We start from the raw sequence: 3,334 nt of genomic DNA, 5'->3' as shown, positions 1-3,334 counted from the left end.
CAGCACGAGAACCCCTCCGTTGCCAATGAACCATATTTGTAAAACCACCAACTCTTCACTCCTACTCTAAACCCCTTGATTTCCACTATCTTGTAACGATTCTAATGCTCACAGAGACTGATAATGCCCTGCACCCAAAGGTAAGTTCTCCTAGACTCTCACCGGAAGGAAACATAGTAAACTTCACCACCATGTACAACAAGCATTTCAGTTCAGTCTCTGCTACAATAAAAAATTTCCTTCAACATGCCCTCTTGCAGCAGGGGCTCAAGCTTTTTCCCTTCGTTCAGGAATTGAGACCTAGTGGAAATGCTAAGACACAAATGCAAAATTGAATAACCTCGTACTATGCTTAATGACCACTATGTGGATCACATGTTTGTGCATGTAGGGGGTTGCCCATGCCACCCCTTCATTAATGCTCATCTCTTCGATAGGGTGGCAGGCTTGTCCCACAAGCCTTCGCTCTAATCCATTGTCCACCCCCACCAAGGATAACTTTATTGTAAATTATTTTTACATTAGTAGATGTGTTTATTTTGGAATAAGAATTCTAGAATTTTAATTTAATTATAAATAATTATTAGGTGGATGGTATGGATTTAACCTCTATGAAATATTCTAGAATATTTATAGTAGTAATTATAAATCAAAGTTTGAGATTTATTCGGTATGTGGTGTTTTTTTGAAGCTATATGGAAAATATTTATATTAAGGGAAAACTTATTTTACATTGATAATGTTTATGTCCCAGAAAAACTATGCGGGAACTCATAAACTGACCATAACTTGTTCCAATAGTTTTGAATTTAGCCAAAAAGGAATACAAGATACACTTGGTAACATACTAACTAATTAACCCATTGAGAATTCCTAACTGATAGACTGGCCATAACTTGTTCCAGTAGTTCCGGATTTAGCCAAAAATTAATACAAGATACACTTGGTAACATACTAACTAATTAGCCCATTGAGAATTCTTGACCATAACGTGTTCCCATAGTTCCGAATTTAGCCAAAATGGAATACAAGATACACTTGGTAACATACTAACTAATTAGCCCATTGAGAATTCCTAACTGATAGACTCACCATAACTTGTTCCAATAGTTTCGAATTTAGCCAAAAGGGAATACAAGATACACTTGGTAACATACTAACTAATTAGCCCATTGAGAATTCCTAGCCATAACTTGTTCCCATAGTTCTAAATTTAGCCAAAATGGAATACAAGATATACTTGGTAACATACTAACTAATTAGCCCATTGAGAATTCCATGGATTGGAGTTGTTGGGCTTAACATACTAACTAATTTGCTTGGTGTTAGTAAGGCATGGTATTCGTTTATAATATTGTAACAAAGCTATTTATAAGTTATTAATCATGTTAATTCACCTCTACTTTATTATAAGGATTCTTAACTTGTAAATATGTTTTACTCCAATACTATGAACCAGTGTCATCGCTTACTAATACCACATACTCAAAAAACTATAACTCATTTTTATATGACATATATTTATATATTATTTTTTTATTAATTAATTTAATTAAAAATAAATTTCAGCATTTAACCTATAACTATTATTCAAAACATATTATAAAAATTAGATCTCTACCATATATCTAATAATTATTAATAATTAAATTAAAATTATAAAAAACCTATTTCAAAACAAATACCATATAAATAACTTAAAAATAATATGTTCTATCTTAATAAGAAATTGTTGTTTTTCCTTGCCAAAAAAACTTAAAAATGCGTACAAGTTTAATCAAAGACATTTTGAAATCACTGGAAATTTTGATACGTAAGTACCTCATTTATTGTTTGTCACTCACCTAACCCACACCCAGAAAGTGAGATTCTACTTTTACTTTTGGTCCACATAATTCGTCCTTATCGTTATGGATATGCCTGCACCGACCCATGTGTTTATCTCAATAAAAAGCTGTAGGATGATCGCCACGTCATGAGACACGGATCCATTTGTCATGAGTTGTAAATCTCTCATTACTTCACAACTAACCTATGTATGGCTCACCATTTATATACTAAAGGCTTTTCGCACCGACCGTTCTCCCCTACTCCCCTCTATGAGTGAATACGAAGAGAGACGGTAGCATCGATTATTGTAAGTTTTGGTCAAACTAAAATGTTACATCGTGCGGAGAGGAGGCACCGCCAAGTCTCATCCTCACCGCGTGATCGCGGTTTCCACGCGCTACATATCTATGGTTAACATCCATAGCCCGCTATATAAACAACGCCCATCTATCTCATGTCTCACATCTCATTTCCATCTGTCCAGAAAAGTCTTTGCATTTCCTTAGTTTCTTTGAATTTCTTCCGTTTGCAGAAGATGTCTGAGGAAAAACATCACCATCACCTGTTCCATCACAAGAAGGATGACGAAAACCAAAACGCCCCCTCGGGGGTCGTTTATGCTGAGACCACCACAACATATGGTGATGACCAAGTGATTGAGAGCACAGATGTGTATGGTGCTGGCAATGTTGAGGACTACGAGAAAGCGAGGAAGGAGGAGAAGCATCACAAGCATATGGAGCATTTGGGTGAAATGGGAGCTGTGGCTGCTGGAGCCTTTGCACTCGTACACTCTCTTTCTCTCATCCCCTTTTATTCCCTCATTCCTCAGATCCACTTAATATGTTTTTGACCATGGTCCATCTAATGTCATGTGACTGGTTTTTACTACTGAAATGAAACATTGTTTAGTCAACTCTGATTAATTATTGTTGGCATATATCTGTAATGATGTGCAGCACGAGAAGCACGCAGAGAAGAAGGATCCAGAGCACGCTCACAGGCACAAGATTGAGGAGGAGATTGCGGCGACAGCTGCAGTGGGAGCAGGGGGTTACGTCTTCCACGAGCATCACGAGAAGAAGGAATCGAAAGAAGAAGAAAAGGAAGCAGAGGGCAAAAAGCATCACCACCTCTTCTAGCTGCAGCCTTCCACAATTACTCTGGCATTTAAAATAATGTTGTTCTCTTTGCTTTTAAAATGGTGTTGTTCTTTTTCCACTGTTATTTGAGTTGGTGTGGTGTTATTATGAGATTGGGATGATGAGGGTGAAGTCAATTGATATCACAGTCACTCGATCGTCTTCAATCTCCCTATCTTAAATGGGTTTGGGTTTTTCAGATCCGATCAAGATCTCCCTATCTTAAATGGGATTTTCAGAGCCGATCGGATCGTTGTGGAGTGATTCGAATAAATTTATAAATATCAGATCGTTCTAATAATCAGATCGTTCTGTACCGATCTTGATCCTAATAATTTCAGATCGTTCTGTACCGATCCTTG

General features: G+C 36.9%; 1 protein-coding gene across 1 annotated transcript; it reads left to right on the top strand.

The window, feature by feature from the left end:
* The first annotated feature begins 2,286 nt into the window (after window positions 1–2,286).
* LOC149180152 (abscisic stress-ripening protein 5-like) lies at window positions 2,287–3,109 on the top strand. Its single transcript, XM_089415926.1, has 2 exons — window positions 2,287–2,617; window positions 2,790–3,109. The coding sequence occupies exons 1-2, from the start codon at window positions 2,366–2,368 to the stop codon at window positions 2,970–2,972; spliced, it is 435 nt and encodes a 144-aa protein (XP_089272052.1). The 5' UTR covers window positions 2,287–2,365; the 3' UTR covers window positions 2,973–3,109.
* Window positions 3,110–3,334: the final 225 nt, after the last annotated feature.

The sequence above is a fragment of the Pinus tabuliformis genome, chromosome 3_2 (assembly GCF_031772625.1).
Source record: "Pinus tabuliformis cultivar Carrire ecotype Pingquan chromosome 3_2, CPIR1, whole genome shotgun sequence".
Taxonomy (NCBI): domain Eukaryota; kingdom Viridiplantae; phylum Streptophyta; class Pinopsida; order Pinales; family Pinaceae; genus Pinus; species Pinus tabuliformis.
The sequence above is the reverse complement of the archived record's forward strand: the minus strand, read 5'-3'. Positions and strand labels throughout refer to the sequence as shown.